Source organism: Hypomesus nipponensis, chromosome 3 (genome assembly GCF_054491055.1).
Source record: "Hypomesus nipponensis isolate SF chromosome 3, ASM5449105v1, whole genome shotgun sequence".
Lineage (NCBI taxonomy): Eukaryota > Metazoa > Chordata > Actinopteri > Osmeriformes > Osmeridae > Hypomesus > Hypomesus nipponensis.
This window is the reverse complement of record NC_140363.1, coordinates 7,628,187-7,650,435: the sequence shown is the minus strand read 5'-3', so window position 1 is coordinate 7,650,435 and position 22,249 is coordinate 7,628,187. Positions and strand designations below refer to the sequence as shown.

At 47.4% G+C, this 22,249-nt stretch overlaps 1 protein-coding gene across 1 annotated transcript in view; it reads left to right on the top strand.

Annotated features, from left to right (window-relative positions):
* The window catches only part of babam2 (BRISC and BRCA1 A complex member 2), a 54,021-nt gene extending 37,568 nt beyond the window's left edge, over positions 1-16,453 (top strand). Inside the window, exons 7-12 of the mRNA XM_084674928.1 lie at positions 2,839-2,948; positions 11,820-11,919; positions 14,065-14,135; positions 14,377-14,459; positions 14,632-14,785; positions 15,677-16,453. Coding sequence (XP_084531054.1) covers positions 2,839-2,948; positions 11,820-11,919; positions 14,065-14,135; positions 14,377-14,459; positions 14,632-14,785; positions 15,677-15,740 — 582 coding nt within the window. The 3' untranslated portion in view covers positions 15,741-16,453. The remainder of the gene's footprint in view (positions 1-2,838; positions 2,949-11,819; positions 11,920-14,064; positions 14,136-14,376; positions 14,460-14,631; positions 14,786-15,676) is intronic.
* The last annotated feature ends 5,796 nt before the right edge of the window (positions 16,454-22,249 follow it).

Here is a 22,249-nt window from a genome sequence, read left to right as displayed (position 1 = left end):
AGTCTCTGGGAGGTGGTGAGTCACATTCTCCCAGGGGTGAAGTAAGTAACTGCCCCTCTTCCAGGCCCTGAAGGACTGACTCGTGGTACTTGGACCAGGGTTGTTTTAGCACTCATTACTCTCTAGCAGAAGTCAGGCGCTTCATTAAGGGTCTTTGTGCCTGCCTTTGGCCTGTGTAGGGCAGGGATTTATTTTTTAATGATGTTAGATTTTCCCTCTTATTTAAGCAGGCATCACTTAGCCCTGAGTGCATCACAGTGAAAAATAAGGCTTAAAATCTGTGTGTAAACAAATGTACAGGGGCATAGCATTGATTTTTGCTGCGCTTGGGGAACTTTAATATGTTTGGGTCCATTGCTGTTTGACGTTGTAGGGCTGTTTAATGAAAGCTCACATTTAATTCATCTTATTTACACTGATCATGTGAATGCAGCATATGTATTGTAATTGTTGAGAGACCCCTCCATAAAGCATCTCTTTATACAGCCTTCCTTCTTGGCTCACTTCTGAACAGCAAACCATCCATCTCAAACAAACAAATCAAGGCCACTCCAAGTTCAATGGATGTATCCAAGACACACACTCTCACACAAACAGGGTAGGAACATATTGGCATGGTTTTTCTTTCCTCTACAGGAGTTCTCTCCTCGTACCCTTTTTTTCAAAAAGTGACACTAAAACTTCAGATAAACACTTTGAAAAAAGTACCATCGGACCACAATAATCACGCCACAAATCGCATCAGACTGCCGGCCCCCAAAAACCTCCCCTCGTCTGCTCTTCGGCTGTTTGTTTGCGCCAGCGACGCCACACGACTTCTGACAGCCCTGTGTCGTCCTTTTGTCTGAATCACTTCAAAAAACACGACTCTCCCTCTGTCTCTCTCTCCCCCGACCTCTTGAACTCCCGCGCCTCTGACTGTTCCGAGGGCCTCGCGGGCCGGCCATGCAGAAGAACCAAATGTTCTCTCTCTCTCCTGCCTCTCACCTTTGCTTGGTTACTCCGAACCCCTCCATATTACTTAGTCGAGGCAGGAGCCATCTAAAAGAGTAACCCATCCGATCACCTTGACAACCGCAAACCGGAGTGCCCCCCCCCCGCTCCCGCGCTCTTCACCTCTCTACACCCAATCCTTTTCTACGCTCACCGCCCCACGCTCCATCCATCCTTACCCGACTTGGTCGCCGTGCCTTTTCTTTTCTGGGCTATTTACAGACGCGCTGTGCCACATTGACGCACGCCGGTTCAATGAGGCAACACATTCGGACGCGGCACACACAACCTCTCCCCCTTTGAGTTCACATACGCTTACACACATGCATACAAGCACACACGCGCACACTGGGTAACATGACATGAGAACAGAACTTACTTCTGTGTGAGTTCTTTGAGAACAATGTCAAAGCCGATTCCTTGTATGTGCACATGGCCAATACTACTGATTCTGATAAGCTCATAAGAATGATCCAAAAGTCTATTTACAACAACTTCAATTGATTTGACAGTGAGTTTTAATTGCATTGCGCTATTCCATTCCGCGTGTGTATACAATATAATAGCGCAATACAATTAAAACTCACTGTCAAATCAATTGAGGTTGTTGTAAATAGACTTTTGGATCATTCTTATGTGCTTATCAGAATCAGTTGTATTGGCCATGTGTATATATGTATATATATATTGGCTCAGAAGTGAGCCGATATATATATATATATATATCCATATATATAGATATATATATATCTATAGATATATGTCCCCTTGTTTCCTTTACAAACCTTATTTCAGAATCCCTACAATACACTAAACTACTCATTTAAACATAGTGAATCGATTGAGCGCAATGATAAGAACGGTGATTGTGGCTACACTGGTCGTACTGGCAACCAACCCCAACCAACCCCAACCAACCCCATGTTTACGCCGTTTTCCCTATACTTTCCATTGGCCAATGGGTTTCCCTAGCTATGGTTCATCCCATAATCGAAGAGCAAGTCGCTGGACCAGGCATATCAGAAAAGTGCCCGAGGCCTCATTCAAAACAGCCCATCCACGACGCGGCGATTAGGTTGCACGCGACTCCATTAGCGTCACTAGCTTGGAGGGAGATACCCAGTGAGTGGGAAGTCATGCACGGTCGCTCGCTCACGTCAAAAAAACGCCTGTGTGGAAAAGCAGGCAAACCGCGTCGGGGTATTCGCTCCCATCGTCTCTTTGGCAGACCTCAATGTGCCCAAGTCGATTAAGGGGGTGGGCTTGCTTCCAGCTGCCCTATCCGCAGACTGGTAGCAGGCTCTTTCATCAGGCCCGTTCCGTATGGTGGGGATGAGCGCAGCAATTATCACAAATGGATGAGTTCAAACCGACTGTGAGACATTTGATGAACGCCTCGGCGGGATCGCCACGTGGCGCCCGAGCGAGCGGCCCGTCCGTTCTCTGCGGGAGCGCTCCGAGGAAGGCCTCTGACGAGATGCCGACTCGAGGGAGAAAGGATCGAGAGGGGGGGGGGGGAGACGAAAGTGAAAATGCGTTTGCCCGGTTAAGAGAGGCCCTTTCGAGGGGCCCCCGTCGTCGGTGGTGTGGCGCCACAGCTCCGGCGGCGTGAAACGGATCTAATGTTCACCCCAGTGTGTCCTCAAGGTATAGCGCCATCTCTTCAACTATCTCCGTACATCAGGATCTAAGCAGGCGTGCTTTCCGGGTGGGAAAAAGGGGGTTAGATTTTGTGTTTCCAGCCTGTTTCATCCGAGACAAGCCTATGAGTCCTCGTCCGTGTCGTTTAGCGCAAGTGTGGAGCCGTGTGAGAAACCTGAAGACGCTCCTCTCTCTCTTCCTCAGGACACGGCCTTGGACCCAGGGGAAGACGTGGCCCTTCTCTCTGTGAGCTTCGAGGACGCCGAGGCCACCCAGGTGTTCCCCAAACTCTACTTGTCTCCAAGCATCGAGCAGTAAGTGCCCATCCCATATATAAAGTAGTCAGGAAGTGATTGATCGATCTATCGACGCGTGAACAAAAGTAGTGGTATGAATCAAATCGCCCCGTGTGGGTTACTTTTGGCAGGTCAAACCCAATGACCTTCTAGCAGCGTGCTTTTTGCTCTAACTCGTAACAAAGCCGCCTGAGAGACGATGAGCGATCGAAGGTCGTCAAGGGGAAAAGACAATTGTGTGATTGGAAAACGGCCGCGTGCGATGTCCGTGTCCATTTCGGTCTGCGTGTCTCCACCCGTCCGAGTGTTTGTCAACAACAACAAAGTGAGGAGAACACCAGGAGATGGACGGGAGGTGACAGTCTGAGGGGTGCACCACTGCATGTCTGTGGGCGTCCTGAGCGCGGCGAGACGTGAGGACGGCTGCTCGTGTGCACAGGCTTAGAATCGGTATGTCACTGGTGGGGTGAGTGTGAGTGTCTTTTCTTGCGAGCTGAATACCCCTCAAGTGAGTGCGTGTGTACTTTTGTGTTCAGCTTGTTCCACGCGATATGGGCGCATTGGTATACAAGACAAGCCCGTGACTGGATGTGTTTGCGTCGGCGTACCTTCACGCACATTGTCACATACTCAGTGTATCCCCTTCCCCGCGAAACACGACACATAAACGCCCACACACACGCACGCACACGCTTTCACCTTTGGGCCGTTTGGTCTGGTCTGGGCATTCGTGCTGAGAATAATCTGTGGCTGATGTTTATTTACGAGCGCACGCCCCGTCGCACCAGGTTAAGGGGCCTCTGCCCCTGCTCAGTCTCTCTCTCTCTCACACACACACGCACACACACACACACACACGCACACACACACTGTGCCTCTTTCCCTCTCTCCATCTTTCCCTTTCTGTCTCTCTCTTTCTGTCTCTCTCGAACCCGTCCTACTTTGAAAAACTCTCCCTGCGCCATACTTGCTTTTGCCTACCCGCGCTCACGTACAGTTCTTTGTGTTCCCTATCCCCACCCCCCCCACCCCTCTCTCTTTGACTTAACTCGGATGTGTCGAGATGCACTTGGACAGGTGAGCCCCTCCCCCCCCACCATCAGGCCAACCTCTTCCCCCGCGTACAGATAACATGAACACGCTCGCGCACGTGCCGAGGACTAGATGTCCTCGGCGTTCTCCAGTACACCTCGACTCTGCGTGCCAAAGGAGGGGCTCCTCTCGTCGACGCAAAGCCTGCGTGTTGATTTGAATATCCCTCAGCCTGTCCCTTCCTGCCCTCGCGTCAGAGCAGGGTGTGGGGCGTCTGGCGCGCGTTCAAGAGGACCCGCCCGTGCCGCGTGTTCCTGCGGCGCAGGTGCGGCGCACACGCGTTTCGGCGCGTCCGCGCTTCCGCAGCGAGAGCGTGAGATTGACCTGGCGCGCGCCCCCCCCCCCCCCCCCCCCGAGCCCCCCACAGCCCCTCATCTCGGGAGTCGGTGCGGCGACGTTAAGGGGGCTACCCCTTGCACAGGGTTGAGTGAGGGGAACAGACAGAAGGAGGCTAAAGGCATGAACGAGGGAGGGGGGGTGGGGGTGCGGCGCTAGGGGGAGGAGAGATGGAGGAGAGGGATCTAGGACAGGCAAGCGACAACAACCTGGCTGTAATGAAGGCTTGCACCCTACGCGACCCTTACTGAGAGCGAGTGACAGGGAGATTTGTGAGGATTTCGAGGTACTTTTTTTTTCCATATATTTTTTGTACACCTAATTTACTTTTCTTGCCCATGTTTGACTTTGTATGAACCAGATATTACTTTTTTGGTTGCATTTTCTGCTTAATTTTTCAGATTGTGACAGAAAAGCAGTTAGAGAGAGAGAGAGAGAGAGAGAGAGAGAGAGAGAGAGAGGGAGGGAGAGAGAGAGAGAGAGAGAGAGAGAGAGAGAGGGAGGGAGGGAGGGAGGGAGGGAGGGAGGGAGGGAGGGAGGGAGGGAGGGAGGGAGGGAGGGAGGGAGGGAGGGAGGGAGGGAGGGAGGGAGGGAGGGAGGGAGGGAGGGAGGGAGGGAGGGAGGGAGGGGGATGGGGGAGAGAGGGAGGATGACATGTAGTAACTAACCCAGGCAGCTGTGGTAAGGCCTTACCTCATGTGGTATGCACCTAACCCGGTGAACCACTGATCCTGCTTTTCTGAAGTGCATGTGAGCAGGCCTGTGTGCCGTAGTGAACTGTAGTAAAGGCCTCCTTTTTTGATTGCCTTTTTTCCATGTGCGTTTGTGTGGGAGTGTGTTTATTTCTGTCCCGGGGCGTAAATTGCATGGGTATATTTGTGTGCGTGTGTGCGACCGTCTACGCCTGTGGCCCTGTTGTTGTTTTTTCTTGGTCCTGGATGTCTTGTTCCACTTTGGCCCCAGCTAGCTGTCCCCTTGCTTGACACAGACTCCGACAGAGGGGAATACGGAAACACAGGGTGAAACATCTGAAGACTTCCGACTGCTTCCGCTGTCTCTTTTCGTTTGCTACATCTCTTTCCTCGCTTTCTTTCTCTCCCCCTCGCCTTAAAAAAAATGAATTCTGTTCTTCATCCTTTTCCCTCATCTCCCTTCTGCGTTGCCGTCTTTCCTCTTTTCGCTCTCTCTCTCCGTCCTTCTGTCTGTCTCTCTCTCTCTCATATCTCGCGCTCTCCTCTCCTGATCCCTCCGGCTGATCCTCAAAGGGAGAGAGGGAGTGAGTGGGACTTGAAAGGGAGAGAAGCGTCAGCGCTCCACCCGGCAAGGTCGCTCGTTGCTCCGCCAAAACGGGAAAGAGGAGAAACGGAGCGAGAGCCAAGGAGGGGAAAAAAAGAAACATGCACAGGGGTCTCTTTTTCTCCTCCTCCCCCCACCCCCCTCTCCGCTCCTCTTCCTCTCCCGTCTCTCCTGAGCTGTTTGATATCTCTTTCCCGGCTCCCCCTCAGAGGCCGGTTCTAGCTCCAGGATCTGACGGTTGGGGAGCGAAAGCCTGCAGCTTCCCTTCAGCCCGCAACACTTGACTACACCCCTCCCCCCCTCTCCCTCTCTCTCTCTGGCTCTCTCTGGCTCTCTCTCTGGCTCTCTCTGTCTCTCTCTCTCTGTCTCTCTCTCTCTCGTTTCCTGTCTCTCCTTTGTGGTGTTTCTTCTCCTTTCTCTGTTCTATCTCTGTATTTATCCTTAACTCTAACCTACTGCTTCATCTGTCTGTCTCTCTCTTTATCTCTCTCCCTCCCTCTCCCAGAGAGACTTCCTTTAGAAATGTTACTGTATATTTGGCGATATGTACTGTACACCGCTCCGAGTTGCATCGTCCGAGGGATGTGAATACATCTTACATATCCTTTACTCTTCTTGTAATAAATGTATTGATTCAGAGGGATGTTGAGATGGACCTTGTTCTCCCATGCATTCCGTGCACACAAAAGCCTGTGCTCTTTATTCCAAAGGACCTACAGCTCTTTTACACGTGTGTCCTCAGGAAGTGACATTTCTCCATGCAAGTAATGAGGTACACGCACACACAAACCTATTTATGTGCATACTGTGTGTGTGTGTGTGTGTCAACATATCAAATTCTGCAATTCATTTGATACATTCAAATGAGACTTATTCATTTACAATGATCTTTCACGTGTCGTAATGGGATTGTAGCGTAGCACAGCACACTACCATTTGTCGCCAAAAAGATTTAGTTGAAACCATTCAAGTCATGTCCTATCAAACCATCAAACTTTAAGTTACTAAGTCTGTCTTATATCCTCCATCCTTTCCTTATTTTCAGCGATCCAGTTCTTGGTATCCACCTGATGTTTCTCTGTCCTTGAGTGGAGTTTCACGAGTCTTTTGGTCTCGCAGGGAACCTGCAGTTATATAAAAGAATCGAGTGGGCACAGTGTCTGCCCCCAAACCAAACCCGATTTAGGAGCCCGGAAAAATCTACAAACACAGACTGAAACAGAATCGTTTTTTGTCACTGCGGTCGCCTCTGGGAATCTGTTTGTGTGTGTTTGTGTGTATGTGTGTGTGTTTGTGCCTAACTGAGCCGCCACTGGCATCCTCGTATGCCCACATTTTGCTATTGTGTGTTTTTTGTTTTGTATTTTAAGTTCATGAATTTGCTGGGTTTGTCTTTATGTTCCCTGTGCGGGTGGTTGTTCCCGGTCTGACGGATGCTTCTTCTGCAGGTACTGCGGAAATATTACCTTTTCGCAACCTTTGAAAAAAAAAAAAAAAAAAAAAGGAGCTTCTTATTAGTCTTGGCACATAACCCCATGTTGGACGAGTGACAAGGGAGCCTGAAAAACATCTTCATGTACAATCAAAAGCTTCCTTTTTTTACGTGCAAAATGTGTCTGTGCATGTGTTTGTGTGAGGAGTTCAATAGAACACAATGTTGCCTGGTTTCACCCTAACCCAAGTCATCCATATGTCCCTCCAGACCCCTGCATCGCCCCGCCATGCTGTCTTTGGTTTTCGGGGATCAGGAAAAGCCCCTGGGACTACCCCCCCCCCCCCCCCCCCCCTTCAAATCTTACCTGTGAATCTTTTTTCAACATGTGATCATGAGGACATCTGTCAACTTAGATGTAGGTTTCAAACTCAATCTTCAACACACTGGAAGGAGAAAGAATTCAGCGGTGGCATGACAAACTCAGAACATGCACAAAGATGTGGATCTTTCCCAGAAAAGGGCAGCTAGAATGTTATTTCAAATCATTGAAACCTGATCTTTTCATGAGACAAGTTCATTCGTCCCTAACCCCAAAGTCATTATTTTTCTCCTCTGCTCTCACTTGTACTGTCTCACACACAGACGCGCACGCTGATCTCCATGTACTATGCACAAACACTCATCTTCTGGCACGCAAACATTCACACTAGCAAACTAAACGCTTCGTCACCATCCACCTGAGTCACTGGAGATAATCTCTCCAGTTGATGAAGTCATACGCGGCCCTGTCACTGTGTGAGCGTGTGTTTGTTTACATACAATGTGCGCGAGCGTGGACCCCATACTGTAAATAAGTCATACAGAAGGTTAGCTAGCCCGGGGGGGGGGAGAGGATGTTGTGTAATAGCCCCGGTCCACACGATGACTCGAACATTGTTGGTGGGCGGTGTTGAGAGCAGAGTCAGCAGCTCAGGCAGAAGGCAGGAACACCTCAGGGGTCCTTCAATAAGGATATCACACAAACCTAGAACTGCCTACTTCCTGGTTCCAGCGGTGGACGACGGGATATTTCCGGCATGCCGGCTCACTACTTTAAACAATTCTTTGGAGGTATAAATGTATTTATTGACTTATTTGGAGTTGAGTTGTCAAGATGCTCCTTTTGAAAAAAAATGCAGAGTTTCCTCCAAGTATTTCATGTACTGGTAGTTAACGTAGCAGGTTAAGGGGTGTAGGGTTTCCACACCATCAAGCTCGATCACAAACCGGCACACACAATTTCAATGCAGATGTTTATGTAATCCGTCACATGCAACGCAGTTTCTGGTCACGCTCCCTTCTTCTATGCAAACACTCAATCGATGAATTGCTCAACGAGACCCAGCTTGCCTCGTTGCTGCAGGAAGTCCCTACATGGATCAAACCAGCCAGATATCTTCCCTCAATCACCACTCCCCTCACCTCTCCCTGCCGCCTGCCACATCATGTCACCCCAGGCTGCTAACGCCGACACTATGAAGGGGTGTCATCGAAGCTACGAGGGTAGCATAGAGATTCCCAAGAGGTGTCACAAATGGACGCAGCCAAATGTGGGTTTGATCTTTGGCAGTGACACAGCCTTTGCTCTACTTAACTGCATCAGATTGTTTTGGTTTTTGGCACCTCAGTACGTCATTTTCTTAAAATACAATCCTTTTTTTTGGGCCTGTCTGCGTTTGTGTTTTCATCTGTCGTCCGACAGTTAAATGCTGTGTCATTGTGAAGAGATGCTGTCAATGGGCGTAATGTCAGTTGTGCCCCTTTATCTTTGTTAATAACGACTCGAGATCAGACCCATTGATTAACGTGCACTTTGGATTAGCATCAAAGGCGCACCAAAGAAGCAAATAACCCTTATTACTGATTCACATGTCAAAATGGTCCCCTTCGGTTTTTTGTTGTAGTTGTTGTTGTACAAGAATATTGTGAAGCAAGCCTTATGGTCCTGTTCATCTGGAAAGCCTTCCCCCTTGTCATATACACGCTTCTTGTCTGCCTGAGAGGGCCACCGACTAATTGCACCTCATTCCCATTCAGATGTCCATTTTAGCGCCATTTGAATGACAGTCGCCAGCGTCTTTGTTCACATGCCCGTCAACATGTGTATGAGTGACGAGCAGGCTGACGTACAGGGAACAACAGCATTATGTTTGTTGCCGGGCGCATTTCCATCTGAAAGGCACAGCTATTCTTAGATCTGTCTCCGGATAGGAGACGGTATTTAGGATTTTACTTGCGAAAGACGTGGTCTTGGTATTAAGGTACTTAGCATAGTATGGATACTGTACCACAGCCAAACCCCCCTAGGATAATGCACTAATATGTATTCACTAAGCTCAGATGATGGCCCACAAAGCTATCCGAATGTTTTGAATGTACAGGATTTGAGAGCAGCATTGTTTATTAAATTATTTATTTATTTTAAAAAAAATATGAGATGGAACTAAGTTTAAATACATTGCAAATTTATTGGAATCACCTGTTTCTGGATATCACAGCTACATTCTCAGGGAACTTCAGTAGAGTACATTGTGAAACTGTATCAAAGGGTGTGAAGAGCAAAGCGATGTGACATTGCATCACCCTCGTCCATTGGTGAACCTACCAGTAAAGAATCCTCCCACAGAACGTCGAGACATGATGAATGACTTCACTCCCACGATGTGCTCACTTCTGGACCTCCTCCCCTTCTGAGAACACAGCCTACTGTAACCAACTTCATCCCTGCTATTCGCTTTTTATTTCCCATGTCCCACTGGGGTTTTCAATTGAAGCCTATATCGAATGACACCAGCACTTCACTTGTAAGCACTCCCACCTTCCTGTTACCTTACATGTGTCTTGAACCCCGTCATGAGGCCACGAGAACTTTCCGTTGGGGGACACACATGCATTCTTAAGAATGTAATTTAGCAATATCGAGTTGGGAATTCCATTCCATTGGGAGTATTATTTAGGAACAGATGACGGTCAGTGAAATAAAACAGATCCTTGCATCTCCAGCCAAAATGTCTTTCTGCTGAGGAGCTTTGAGTTTATTTAGTGATGATCTTTTTGTTTAGAGCTTGAAATTCCACCCGATGACAGGACCCAGCACTCCAGGAAGCAGTGTTTATACGTTTGGCGATGGCACAATCCAACAAATAAAATAACGAATCGTTTTCAATGCAGACCATATCTACCGCACAAACATTCCTCCACAGGCCGTATCTAGACATACTGTAGGCTGTGTGACCTCTGACACGTTCAACTCAAGCTAATGTTGTGCATGGTGACATTAACCCCCTAAAGCGGGTCATCCTTATCTATATGGCTAGCTCTACATAGCAGGGGAAAGCGACGCTCCGATATTTTGCCGTTGTGAATCGGCCATGAAATACGGTAGAATTCGAATGAACAACTGGAATCTCGTCTGTCTTATATGTTTTGCTTGAAAAGTGTGCGGTTAGGCTGAACTAAAGCTGCCATTAAGTGAACCTTCACCTTCTAGTTCCCCATCACCCCCACCCACCACTTCAATTGGCCTGGAGCGAACGAGCAGAAAGAAAGAAAAAAAACAAACAAGCGAATCACGTCCGTGCTCCATTAGTCATCCATGTGCAGGAGCGCCAGTTTTCTTTTTGATTAAACAAGCACTAATCAGAGGTCAGCAGCGCAACGCTGCAGGAATCGGAACAAAGACGTCAAAGGAACACGCAGCCAATCGCAGGGGGGAATAGAAGAAGAGGAGGTAGCGGAGGAAGAACCCGGGGAGGATGACAAACGTTGCGTAGCTCCGTCGAGGTTTTGGTCTCCCCGGGGTGGTGGGAGGGTGGGTGGTGGGAGGGTGGTGGGGGTAGCAGTGCTCTTGCAAGGGCGTGGTGGTCCTCTTTTATGCCAAGTCCTCGCTGTCTGTGGTCCTTGCCTGGAGTGGGGTTGGCCCACTATGGTTTCGGGCAGTTTTGTTAGGATGTGGGGAGGAAGAGCATGGTTGTCTTGAATTCTTTCTATTTTACTTCAAGTATATTTATATATACGTGTATATGTGTATTATTTGTGGTCTAGATGCCTCCCTTGACCTTTTTTAACTGTTTGAGTTTCTCAGTACCACAGTTACTAACTTCAGCGGTGTGTGTTTTTTTTTCTGGTGTGCATACAGGAAAGATATGCAATTAAAGGGACACGTGAGTTAAATGAAAGCCCTGGTGCCCTATACTTGCGTGTGCGTACTGTATGTGCCATGTGTGTGCGTGTGCACTTACACATGCTCGCGTGGGCAGTACCTGAAACATCCACCTCTGAGAGCTCTTGTGTTTGAAGAGCAGGGTGAGGTTCGGCCCACAGTTCACTGCTGAACTGCTACACAGTCGTTGGAAATGCACACCAGCACAATTACAGTTCCCAGCCCATATAGGAGTTTAGGGTTTTTGTTTATGTGTATTGCTTGTTTGTTTCACAGCAATTATCTATTTGTGAGAGACAAAATATGACTATGACCTGTATCGTACTGTAAGTAATGGTGGACATGATGTATGAGTGTGCTGAGTGCCTCTTTGTGTGCGTGTGTGTGTGTGTGTGTGTGTGTGTGTGCGTGTGCGTGTGCGTGTGCGTGTGTGTGTGAGTAGCTGTCTTCCACTATCCCTACCACTCACACTCTCACCTAATATAAGTGATCTGTAGTTTCTCAGCTGCCATCTTTCTCTGTTCCTCAGTGCCCTTGGAGGCTCCTCTGCACTTCATATCCCAGCATTCCCCAGTGGAGGCTGCCTAATCGACTACGTACCTCAAGTATGCCAGCTGCTCACAAACAAGGTAACCAGGAGATTCCTCCATTTCGTAAACCAGTTTTATTCCATGCTGTTATTTGTCAAATGTTGTTGCTGTGCATGTTTCTAAGGCGGTGCTCTACTACATCAATGGATGTGCCTGTGTACATCTTTGTGACGGCGTGCGTTAGTGCGTGCACTACCTCATGTGCATGTGTACATCTTTGTGACGGCGTGCGTTAGTGCGTGCACTACCTCATGTGCATGTGGACGTGGGCGTGCTGGCCTCCCTCCATAGCCCGTCCAGGCACCACGACGTGTGTGTGAACTGACAGGTGGAGATGGATGGTAGGTACACTGCCATGTCAGGAGCCCCAGGGTCGGAGGGCGGGCGGGCGGGCGGGCGGGCGGGCGGGCGGGGGGCAGCATCTCCCCTCCTCTACTCCCACACCTGGACCCTCTCCAGCAGGGAGGCCGCATCCGTTTGTCGCCACCCGACCTCCAGGACACCCCCCTGTCCGTGGGGGTGTGCCCAGCGGAGGGTCAACTCGGCAGGGGGCAGAGAGGCCAGAGCGGAGGTCTGGGGGTCGTTGTCACTTGTCGGGGCAGGGTGACAGGACAGGAGAGGGATGCACTGAGGAAGTATACCTATATAAAGTGTATTTTATGAAGTTATTTGGGGCAACAACCAAAAATGGTGCCCCCCACATGTAGGCTAATAATAGATTTGTGATAGTCCTGACACTCACTCCAGCGTGTCTTCATTAATGACATTGGGCACTCTATGGAGATGGGAATGACCCGAGTTTAACACTTCCTGATCTAAAACCTGATTGACATTAGATGTCTGTTTCGAGTGTGTGGGCGTCGGTGTGGCCACAGGAAACACTTCCGGTCTTATATTACATAATCCACCCCTCCCCCTTTTCTCCACCCGCACACGCACAGAGACCTGGGTGTGGTGTGGACAAATACCTGTTGAGTGAGCAAACCTGTCTGTCATCGTACAAACCCGTCGACGGTGTCAGTGGCAGGCGTGCGTTGCCTCCTGTTACAGTGTGGGGAGTCACTAAAGGGGGGGATCCTTGTCAAGTACAGTATGTCAAGTTCCACAATTCATCCCTCCCCCCTTCTGTCCTTCTCCCTTCTGTCTCTCTCACACTTTCTCACTCACACGTACACACACACACACACACACACACACTGTCCCCCACGTTCTTGCTCTCACACACTCTCTGTCTCTCACACACACAGGTGTGCGTGGGCACACACAATTAGGTAGTCCATGCCCAAGGAAAACACTTTCACAAAGGTGTACACACAACCATTGATGGACATGCGCGCACACACACACACACACATATTGGGTAAGGAAGGTTTTGCCCTGACTAAACAATGATAGTCACTGGAGTATGTAGCTCTGCAGCATTTTGGAAAGTGCTGCCATAATTTTTGCACAATGTAAACAAAGAAATTACCAAATTCTGAATCATTACGGCCTTATGTGGCCTCAATAAAGTGTGTGTCTATGTTCCTGCTTCCACAGGAACCAGTTTTTGCGTGGCTGTGTGTGTGTGTGTGTTTGTGTGTGTGCGCTCACAAGTGGCTGAGTGCGTTTCGGGCGGTGTGTGTGCGTGTGTTGGCATGATTTCTGCGTTGGTAGACACATACAACTTCATGCAGACTATTGTGTGTGTTTCAAGGTTTCAGAGTCGGGGAGGGATAACTTTGGGTTTGGCAGAACTAGGTCAACCTCACGGTCTGGCTCCCTGACCCCAGGCCCTCTCACCTGCCTGACGCGGTCAGCGGTCGAGCAAGGCCCGAGGCCGCACAGAGCTACCCAACGGTCAACACACACTCCCAGGAGACTCCCATTGAGACTGTGTGGGTGTGGAAAGAAAGCCTAGAAATGGCAAAACTCCACCACAATGTACTAAAGAAAGAAAGCCCAGGGAGTTCAAACTGGATTCCATAATGGCGACATAGCTGGCCATACAATAGTCTGTCGGCCTAGGCCTCAAAGCCCATTATGATACAGCTTCTGCTGGAAACAACACTGGGCCCTAACCTTGGTCAGTTTCTTATTTTATAGACACTTACTACTTTAGCATGCTCCAGCCAAGGGAGGCTTTACAGCCTTACATGTTCAAGAATGTATCCAATGGATGTTTCTCTTTGTCTCTCTAACTAGGTGCAGTATGTCATCCAAGGTTACCACAAGAGGAGGGAGTACATTGCTGCTTTTCTCAGCCACTTTGGAATGTGAGTGTGTGTGTGTGCTGTGCCTGTGGCTTGAGGCTGTGTAAAAGACTAATAGATAGGAGTTTATTTGTGAGTTTGGGTGTTTTTCTGTATTAGTAATCATTGGAAAGTGGTACGTGTATGTACAGTTTTGTGTGTGTGTTCGTTGGGGGGTGAGGGGTAGGGTAGAGGAAGCTTAGGGGGCCACACAGATCAACACCCAAACGCATGTGTGACGTGATGTTTGGCGTGTGTGTTCCAGGGGTGTGGTTGAGTACGATGCAGAAGGGTTCACGAAGCTCACCCTTCTCCTGATGTGGAAAGATTTCTGTTTCCTTGTCCACGGTGAGTCCTCTCTCTCTCTGTCTTGCTTTCTCTCTGTCTCGCTTTCTCTGTCTCTCTCTCACTATATCTCTCTTTCGCACACATGCCTCATCTCATCCTGTATGAACAGACACATGCAATGCTGACAAAAAAAACAAAACACTTTTCTCTCTCCCTTTCACCCACACTGCAGTGGACCTTCCCCTCTATTTCCCCCGCGACCAGCCCACATTGACCTTCCAGTCGGTCTACCACTTCACCAGCAGCGGGCAGCTTTACTCGCAGGTGCAGAAATCCTACCCCTACAGCCCGCGCTGGGACGGCAATGAGATGGCCAAGAGAGCCAAGTAAGGCCCGATGCGTCGCATGCAGAAGACAGACGAGCAATATGCAGGATTGCATTTCTTGTTGATCCAGAAAGCACTGCTAACCAAACATTTGTTTGATGCTATGTTTTACAACTGTACCACAGTACAGAACCGTGGCATGATACTACACTGTGCAACACTGTACCTACACCTTAATATGCTGGGCTACAAGATAGCGTGCTTAACTTCACTCCACTTCTCGTCTGTTGAGTAAACCTCACCGAAAACCCCAGTGCTCCTGGACTTGCACTAGTCGCATATAGACTTAAAAACGATGCATTACAGGCACGATGATTACATTCCAAATAATCTGAAGGCATTAGTTCATTGTTCACTGTTTGCTGTGTGTGATACAGATGACATTGTCTTGACCGGTGCGATAATCTATATATTTATGATTCTGCTACACACACTCCATCACAGTGTCACTCCACCCTCATTCCACACAAAGCTTGGGTTTCCACGCCTGTTCTGGTAAATAATATAGTCCTGCACTGGGGCCTCAACAGTGTTGTCTCATTTAGACATGGACTTGTTGCCCTTGACTTTGATGGAAAGGGAGAGACATGGGAGTTAGCAATGTTTGCCAAACTGGTCTCCATAAAGTGTATTGGTCTTATCTTTCTTTCGTTGAGTAGTTTTGTGTGTGTGTTCAAATGTGTCCATTGAAGAGCTCTGAATGCTAATCCCCCAGATGCTTGGAATTCCAATTGATCGGCTCCTGGGTTAGAACAGAGGGTAGTTAAGCCCGGATGGCCTGTCCTAAAGTTGATCCTAACACACACACACACACATACAAACATGCACAGGTACACAGTCACACACACAGAGAGCGTGTTTAAATAAGGTTGTCTTTCTGTCTGTTCACAGAGCGTACTTCAAGAGCTTCATCCCTCAGTTCCAAGAAGGGGCCTTTGCAAATGGAAAACTCTAGGTCTTTCAGAGTGTGCGTGTGCGTGTACATGTGTGTGATTGCGACTTAAAACACTCTAGGTGTCTCCAAACGGCATGCTCACTGTCCTGTTTGTGTGTTTGTATCTGTGAATGTGTGTTGAAATGTATGACTGTTTCCCCACTGTACAGACTCTAGTCATCATTTAAACTGTTGATAGAGAGAAACTGTGTTCTGTTTTTGGAAGTTTGGAGTAAAATGCTGTTTATTAAAGTTTTGTAAGGTTATGGGGTAGGTATGGAGATTCCCAACAAAATACCTCAAATTAAACCTGTTATTGATTAACAGGGAAAGGCCCCTCATTTTACAAAATGGTAGAACCCCAAACTCTCTCCAGATAGATTCATCCACTCGGAGAACCCCTTTGACACATATTGGTGGTCCACACAATTTTTTTTTGCCAGTTTCCTGTACTCCTGTACTATGTACCTTAAGCTAGTCAGTATGATTTAGTTTACCATTCTGGGCCTGTCTTAATGCATTTTATGAACTATGATAATTCAAGTTCAGCGCTGAATTGGAAACTACTGTGTCTGTGCCGTGTTATTTTCCACTGTTGAAACCTGTGGTGCCCCCCACCCCCAATTTACTGGCTTTCACTGACAGTCTTACTGTTTGTTACTAATATATGTCTGTTTATATTCTTTTTTTCCCATCCCCATCTCGATCAATAAATCCATTATCAATTCAGTTAACTAACTTCCGGTTTCCCTTTTTTGAGTGGTGTGTTGAGTGAATTAAGTGGTTTGCTGCTTAAGCAATCAAAGGGTAACAATGGTCTGTAAATCTTATATTTCTAAAGAGGATGTATATTGATTGATTGATTGATTGATAATAAATGTATTGAGGAATTAGGCAGACACATTACTTGTAAGTTGTAGCAGTAACATGGGACTATTCAACCTTAATGTCTGAATTGTTTGTGTCCAATACAGCTACTGACACACACAAAAAAAAGAGATTAAAAATTCTGTTATTAAAATTTCCAAAAGGTGCTTCGGTTACCCGATTACTCAAGACATTTTCATTTATCTTTTGGAGCAATTTTTAATGTAGTTGGCTGCGTTTTGGTCGAGCAGTGGGTTTGAGAATATACAGGAGGGAAGATGCCAAATGGGGGAATAAACGGTGCTGTGTGTTTGTGAGAGAGAGAAGGAAAGGGAGAAGGAGAGCAAGAATGAGAAAAATGAAGGGAGTGCATGCTTGTTTTCATCATTAAACACAAGGGTCACTGTTAGGGGTCTTTCCTTGCCTGGGGGTTAGCCCTTTGCTATATTTATTGTTGTTAAAGCAGCAACTGTCAAGTCTAATTGGACACTATAATATGAATGTATCTGGGGCATTTTAATAGCATTAAGCCCCTTTAATAAATAAAATAATTAAAGGCATATTCTTGTTGTCTTTTTTTTTTTTTTTTTGCTCCTTGCTACATTTCTGTAGGTAACCTTTCTGACCCGCTTTCACATCATCTATCTCGTCAGCCATAGGGCGGGCAAGGGGGACTGAGGAATGTTGGGTTGCATCTTCGATGAAGGACTTAACAAAGCGAAACATCCGCAGGAACCTGACAGTTGACTATATGACAGCATTCAAAGGAATGCTGTCACGTTCCTTAAAAAAAAAACACACGTACGAACCTTTGCCTTGACCAGGTCAATGATCAGTCTTTATCTTTCAGTCACAAACTTTTTCCCTAAGTGACTTGAACTTTTGCAGTAGCCTACTTACTGTCCATTTTTGCGCAGATCTTTCCGTCTAAACTTGCCAAACGTGCTTTAAACCATTTAAATAAGGGTTCAGTCACAGTAGCAAACCCAGTTTTAAGGTGATACTGAAGTTACCTTTTGAAGATGTGCACTTCACCTCCTGACTCATGTTGTACAGGTCTCTTGCCTGCCAACTCCATTTTCTAATGCTCTAAATCTGCTAATCCTGTATTTAAGCAATCTCAATGACAGAGGGAAAGAATAATTAAAGGTTGGGATAATTAGTTTGGGAACTTTTGACAGAATGATTAAAATTATACTCTTTACTTCTCTGGGGAGGCTGAACTACACCATTCGCTATAGCTACCATGTATGGATTTCTTGTTATGACCGTGGCTAAAATTACAGCCGTTTGTTCGCTGTTGACTTTGAGGTAACACAAGGTATAACATCTCTTTTAAAAAAACACTCATGTCGTTCATGCTCATCCTTTCACCTGTTCTTCTCTGTACTCGTTTGTGATCATGTTGAGCGTGAGCTGGGCACAACCACCAGACAGAAACCAGAAGAGCTTTCGTACCAAAGAACAGAAATGGGCATAGGGTAAAGCTACAGTATATCTTAACCTGACCATTACAAATCTTAACAGTACACCGTGGAGCCTGTTTTGTTCACCGTCTTCAACTGAAGGGATTAGGCTACATCAGCATTAGTTTATCGTTCTGCTCCCATGACACCGCTGTTAGTGGTTATAGCTTCAAGCAGGCAGTTAGCCTAAGGACCTGCCAGTCTCTGCAAATGACAGGTGTGTGAAACAGGATCACACAAAGCTTGGCAGCAGCATCCCTGGGTGATAACCTGGGGCTAGCTTTTAGCATCAGTCACACCAGCTCCACCTCAGAAGTTGCTCTGCCAGGGAACTTTCAAGAGTTTCAAAAAGGAAGCTGTATGGGGGCTGTGGAAAACTCAACTTTTCATCCAGGTAGTTAACCTAAACCCAGCAAGGGGTCTGATATAGAAACATCAAAACACACAGAAAAGATGATAAAATACTACATTAGATGATTGAGAGTCCAACTGTCATCCACAGTCAGGCAGAAAGGGCAGCAGCAAATGTGGGAGGTAATCGGTGGGAAACAAGGGAACATTCGAAAGGCCTGAATATGTCACAGAGAGGCAGGGCCGGGCGGCTGCTTTCGTCTTTGTTTATTTTTCTCCGATTTGCAGTGTCTGAGTCGCCCAATCTGTCAGCCGTAGCTTTTCTTTTAAGAGGGGGGGGGGGGGATTCTCAAAGTTCACAGATTGCCTTTTGAAGGAACAAATTATCCTGTGGAAAAGACAAAAGAAGTAGTTCACAAAATGAAGAAGGGCCAGAAAAGAAAAACTGGAACTGTTTTTTTGGTGTCTCAAGTACAGAATTCAGAGTGACATGTGGGGGTGCTTTTCTGTTTTCCTCCTCTGGTGGGTGGATTGAGAGGGTCTGGAGAGGGAGGGAGGGGGATTTTAGGGTTTTGGCGGCATTTTGTTCACAGACGAGGGTTGTTGATACGAGCCATGTTGAGGATGATGGAGCTGAAAGGCTTAGCTAATTTGGGAAAGAACGACAGAGCAGTAGAGGAGAGAGGAGGGGGGATTTGGGGGGCCTTTTGTTACAGCCTGTTTGATCTGGGAATTTGAAGGAGAGGAAAAATATGGCCCAGAGATGTCGAGAAAACGAGAGAATTACCGCGCCGGCATCTCTCTCACTCACTCCCTCTCTCTTTTTATTTTCTCATCAAGAAGAAGTCGCAGGAATATTCTAATGCTCTCACTGTCAAAGCAACAGAACCCCCCCCCCACACACACACACACACACAGACACACATACACCATTTTGCGCATAAATACAGATCATAACTGGATCTTGTTAAACCCTGATTGTTAATTGCTAATTACTCTCCTTACATGAGAAGCCAGGAGAGCGTGGCTAAGCCGATCACAGACATCCTCCTCATTCCTGAGATCTGGTAGGACCCCCCCCCCCCCTTCACTCTTTTTGTGCCCCCCCTCCCCCAGATATTTGCATTTTTTTATGGTTTTGAACGTAGATAAATACAGATTTGTATGGAGTTATCCCCCCCACCCTCCCTCACACACATACACTTCTTCACCTAATTACACCCGTAATACTTTACACACATCTTCCTCTGGCATGCAATATTATTTGGTTTAAACCTAACATGGATTTACTAAACCTTGTCCCTCCGGAGGTTTGTTTCTGGAACACAGATTTGTGGTTTAGCGCTGAATCTGGCAGGAGCTCGTATTCTAGATCCAAAGGAAAGTTGAGACCCAATTTGCCTAAAAATGTTTAGGGGTTCGCGTGAAATTACAGGAAACTCATTCCACCCTGCCCATGATATCTGTGAGGATCATGTGCTTGTCACACAGGCACCTTTCATAACCTTATTGTTTGTACTCCTTTCTCTCTTCCCGTTCCCTTTTTCTAGTTTGTTTCCACCTCTCCTTTGCCTCTCTCGCTCCACCGCTGGCGAGTGTACCTGGGGAGCTGTCAGTCTGGATCGCCTTGCTGTCGGCTCAGCCTGTCAGGTTGAGGGACTTGTCCCGACTGTCTATGTACACTGATAGACCTGTCAGCTGGAATGACAGCCAGGATGCAGACACAGGAGACAGGTACATAGAATGCGACAAGACCCCCCCCCCCCCCACACACACACACACACACACACCCCTCCACTAAAAAACAAAACAAATATGAAGTCAGTTGTTTCCAATGGCGCATACAAATTCGTACAGGCACATCTCCTGATGGCTTTGTGAACGGAGTCTGGGGAGATGTGATGTCATCATGTCATAATCTGCCTGTCCCAATGAAACAGGTAATGAGCTGGGCCCAACCAGTTGAACCCCACCATCTTAAGACTAAAACGCAACCTTAAAGTATTTAATGAGCATCCAATCTTTATTTGACACTGATAAGGTACACTGAAGATAGTGGGTTTGCATATGTTAACATTAACATTGATGGTCTAATGGCTTTTTTACTGATTCACTCAACAGCAAAAACTCTCGGTCCCGGTCAGATTTCAGACAAGGTACGCACCTCATATTACTGTGAGGTACCCTACCCAGCTCCACCCAATGCTCAGAGAGCTGCACTCATCGAGCGACACACAGGACCCTCTGTGCCCACCGCACAGCTGCAAACTGTTGACCTCTTCCCAACCCTGTTACACTAATAGGTCATGCCCCCTCTGGCCCCTCCAAAGGGGGTTTGTAAGCAACGGCATTGCACAGTGGCAGGGGGCGAGGGCAGGAGGAGGAGGGGTGGGATTTGAATGGGGTGGCAATGGTGGTTAAGGGGAAGGGGAGGGGGAAGGGGGCATATTCTGGCTCGTGCCAAGTGACACAAACCCCCCTTGGCAGCCTAATTACATTTTCCACTTTTCCACACTCGCATTAAGCCTCCATCCAGCTGGAAGGAATACGGACGCACCGGAGGAGGAGACCTCAGGAAAGGACCCACCCCCCCACCGCCCACCCTCCACTTCTTCCTTCCATTCCCCTGTACCCCCCTTCTATTAGGCTCCCCTTATCTCCTGTGCACCTCTTTCTCCATTGGCCCCAGATGATAGCCATGTGACAGTTCTATTTCTTCACTGCAAGCTGCCATGCAGTCCAAGTATCTATCAGTGACTGAGAAAAGGCCCAGTCTGCACTCAGTAGATGGCAGAAATGGTCATTTGCTTCCATTCCTTCATTGGAATCAGAGCACAAAATCAAAGGCCTCGATAAAGTATCAGTCAAAACAATAGGGGACTGTTCTACAATAAAGATTATAGGAAGCATAGATGATTCAAGGCAGATTTTTGCACATATACAACCCTAATGAATTCTGTGCGTTGGGAGATTGAGAGATCACGGTTTATATACAATGACTACTACATAGTAAATTACAATGCAGTATATACATGAGTTAAATGCAGCTGTGCCAATTTAGATGACATCAATGACGTTGAAATTTGTTCAAGCAGCTATATCCATCTTCCATCCATCCATCCATCATCTACCGTTTGTCCGGGGATCGGGTCGCGGGGGCAGCGACCTAAGCATATCCATCTTACCAGTATAAATCATGAATGGACATTACACCAAATAGCAGGACAAGCCACATCTATTTTAATCTTGTACATTGTGAGTTGTGTAGGTTTGCTGTTTTTTATACATTGACCTTTGAGCCTGTTAATGGCTTTTCAATCTCATTGTCTCCTTGCCGCAATCTCCCCCTCTCTACCGACCACCTCATTCTTTCCCGACAGCTGATGTTTCAAGATGCCCTTCCCTAAGTTACATACCAAGTTCTATCAAGACCTTTACAGACATACCAAGTCACACACACAGTTACATTCTCTTAGATAGTCCCCCATACATAGGCCGAATCATCAAACGATTGGCTGGTTAGCTTGTGCACAAGTTACAAGTTAAATCAAACTGTAAAGCCCTTAAAAATGAATCAATGTTTTGTGTACTCAGTACTGGGCTCATTTGTTTCTGAGAAACCAGCCCCATCACTCGTGTGTCATGAAACCTCTAAGGGGTGCAGAGCCAATCAGCATGTGGTACTGTGTTGGAGGGAGAGAAAAAAACTACAGGAGCATGTCTTGTTCTCGAAGCAACATCCATTAACATTCCAGACCACAGGGCCTCCTGTCCGCTGTACGGCCGACATTCTCGTAAATTGCAACGATGGCCTTGTTGACAAGCCAACAAAAAATGTGCCCATTG